The 3,244-nt window shown below is 38.7% G+C and overlaps 1 protein-coding gene across 1 annotated transcript; it reads right to left on the bottom strand.

Annotated features, from left to right (window-relative positions):
* Window positions 1-1,902: 1,902 nt before the first annotated feature.
* LOC122518624 lies at window positions 1,903-2,690 on the bottom strand. Its single transcript, XM_043637672.1, has 3 exons — window positions 2,481-2,690; window positions 2,217-2,357; window positions 1,903-2,145 (listed from the first exon to the last, which is right to left on the bottom strand). The coding sequence occupies exons 1-3, from the start codon at window positions 2,688-2,690 to the stop codon at window positions 1,903-1,905; spliced, it is 594 nt and encodes a 197-aa protein (XP_043493607.1).
* Window positions 2,691-3,244: the final 554 nt, after the last annotated feature.

Here is a 3,244-nt window from a genome sequence, read left to right as displayed (position 1 = left end):
AAGAAACGATAGTAGAAATCTTCTATTTCGTTAACCGTGGTAAAAAGGAAAGGAGAAAGAGAGATGGTGAGATAGAGAGAGAGAGAGAGAGAGAGGAAGAAGGAGTAACCGTAAAAAGTAAATTAAATAAGAATTAAATAGAAATAAAACCGCTCAGCCAAGTAATTGCTTGGCCCGTCGGGTTCGTCCCACACAATCGTTGGAGATCCTTCGTTGTTCTAGTCCCACTAAGAGAAACAGAAACAGAAACAGAAACAAAAAGAGATAGAGAGAGAGAGAGAGAGAGTCCTACTCAAGAGTAGAAAGAAGGGAAAGGGAAAGGTGGGTGGTTGGTTGGTGGGATTCTCGTCGATGGACACACGACGTCGAGTAATCCAACAAAGAATTACTCTCTACCTTTACCGTACGTGAACAACTTTATTTATCGTAGTAATTAGTACCGATGAGCAGTCAATTTTTAAATAAGAAAATACAATTCCATTTTAGTCTCATCTCCCCCACCCTCATAAATAAATAAATCAAATATAGAAGACTTAATAAAACAAACGAAATAAAAAATACATCAAATTCGAATAGACACACGCGTGTCGAATAAGTTAAAAATTAGAAAAAAAAATAGATTGAGAAAGAAAGAGATCTTCGAAAAATTGAAGTAAAAATTGGAGAACGGTAAGGAGGAGATAAAAAGGGCCGACAAAAGAGAATAAAAAAAAGAAAAAAAAGAAGAAGGGCTTGTGGTGAGAAGAATGCTTTCGAGTCAAGGCGAATTTCGAGGCGGTCCGCGCGATGGCAATCATGGAAGGATTAGGTGCACGTATAAGGATCGGACGCCTACTGTAAGCGAGGGAGAAATGATAGAGAGAAAGAAAGAGAAAAAAGAAAGAGAGATAGATAGATAAAGAGAAAGAGAGAGGGAGAGTTAGTTGAAGGGAAAGAGGTCAAACGGGGGCAAGATAGACGTCTGAGAGGGGGGAGGGGGCTTGAAACGTAAATGATATTCCATGAGGAGCATATGCGTGCCGAGATGGTTGTTCCTCCTCCTCCTGCTCCTCCTGCTCCTTCTCGTCCTTCGTGCCTTTGCTTGCTACATCGCACAAGGGTTGCCCTTCTCTCGCACAGGGTGGCAGGCAGGGTGTGCTATGCCTGCCTGCCTGCTTGGCAGTGGGGCGCTGCTTTATTACAAACAAGGATTACCCGCGTAATGGGACATTCTGTCCCTTCGCTTGCTTCCAACCAGAGCAGTGAGAACGTCCTTTGCACTGACTCACGTATCCTCTCTTTATATATCTACATACATACATACACACACATAGGAACATTTATATATATGTGGTAGTTGTTTACCCGCAAGCTTGTCTCTTGAAAAACTACGATCTTCGGTCAACCTACTTTCGAATTAACCTACGAAATTAACCCCCATCGTCTCTCTCTCTCTCTCTCCGATCGATTAATTTCGAATTATCTTCGTTCGTCTATACGTGTGTGTATGTGTGTGTGCATTATTAATCAATTTAATAATATTAAACATTATCTATCTATCTATCTATCTATCTATCTGATAGCATGTTGCTATCAAACTAGGGGATAATATCGCCAAGAAGCGAGAAGAGTTTCCCTTTATCATAGATGATGATTATATTTATTTTACATCGTACGTTTGGGCTAATTCCGACAATGCAAAGACACCTAGATAATCTGGATTATCGATTATCTCGTTTTAAGAGCATCGATTTGTGGACCATCAAACATTTCATTCGGTGTACTCTGTTCAGTGGAAAGAAGCAAATCCGAGTGGCTATTCTTGAAAATACGGGGTGGTCAGATGGCTTAACACGATTTGTCGATATATATAAAAGCTCAAATATCTCTCTCTCTCACTTTGTAATTCTCGAAAATCCATCTTTAAATATTGTAAAAAGTTCCGTCAATTTTACGACTGTAACCGGGATTCGATTGATCCGTGTGAGGACCCTCGATAGCTAATTTCACGCTGCTAGGATGAATCCTATTCTCGGTGACCGAACCGCGATAACATTTCAATGGTTCACCCAAAGTCCGTTCCTTCGTCGAAGATTCTAAGATATTACCGGTTATGATCACTTTTCGTTTTTGTTCGACGGGTAATATTGGTTTCTTAGGTATGATCTATAATGAAAATTCGTGTCCAATGAAATTGTACCGATTAGACGATCATTTTCAATCATCCAATTACAAACCTTAATTTCATTTTTGAGAACTCGCCAGGTCTCTTGTCCAAGAGTTTCCGGTTGCATGATAGTATACATCTTTGGAACTAAAGTATCCTTGCTGTGAACGTAAACGCTGTTCAATGCCAAATCCAAGGAATCGTTCGGTACCTAAAAATCAATCACGAGTGTGTTAATCCTATTAAATCAAACAATATTTACCGATACTTCTCATTCGTTTGTTAACACGTTCCATGCCACGTGTACCATTCATGATTCAAAAGTTTCGATTACCTGCGGTCTGACCAATCGACAATCCTTCCTTATGCTATTCAAAGTATGATGAGCAAAGAGACGTTCGTAAGGAGTTAACTTCAGATCCCAGTCTCTGTAGTTAGGTAAAACTTTATTACCAAGTACAGGTCCACGAGTTGTCCAAAAACCCTCTCGAGAGACATCCGGTACCGGATAAGGATTCCGCACGTAATACGCTTGGGCTACCATATTTGCCAACTACGATCGATAAATCCTTGATTACGACGACTGACTGACCCCCATAACCCCAAAAAACGATAAGATCATTATCGCTTCAAACATACCCGGCTCTATTGTGAATGTAGCGATATCGAAAACACTATTGACGCAAGATTACGATCTATTTACGTTGCCCGATCCTGTTTTGTTGCAAGAATTTAATCGACGATTTGCGATCGTTTCAATGGATGCCGATTTAAATTACCTAATGTTTAGTTTAATCTGGATAATTTAGATATTAAACAACTGTCGGATAAAAATTTCAAATAACTTATTGATTTACATCGAAATCTAATCAGTATCGATCAATTTAGAATGATATAAAATATTATTACACGTTTGTTAATGCGATATTTTATCTGAATCGTACGTTGCAATTTTAAACTTTTAACGATAATTGTTCGCAATGAAATAAAAAATATAAATCAATTCCAATATCTAAATATAGGAGAAATATTTAAGTATCCTGATGAAATCGGGGAAGAAGGGGAAAGAAATGTTCGAGGATGGAAACTATCGAAAAA

The sequence above is a fragment of the Polistes fuscatus genome, unplaced genomic scaffold, assembly GCF_010416935.1.
Source record: "Polistes fuscatus isolate 324 unplaced genomic scaffold, CU_Pfus_HIC Scaffold25, whole genome shotgun sequence".
Lineage (NCBI taxonomy): Eukaryota > Metazoa > Arthropoda > Insecta > Hymenoptera > Vespidae > Polistes > Polistes fuscatus.
The sequence above is the reverse complement of the archived record's forward strand: the minus strand, read 5'-3'. Positions and strand labels throughout refer to the sequence as shown.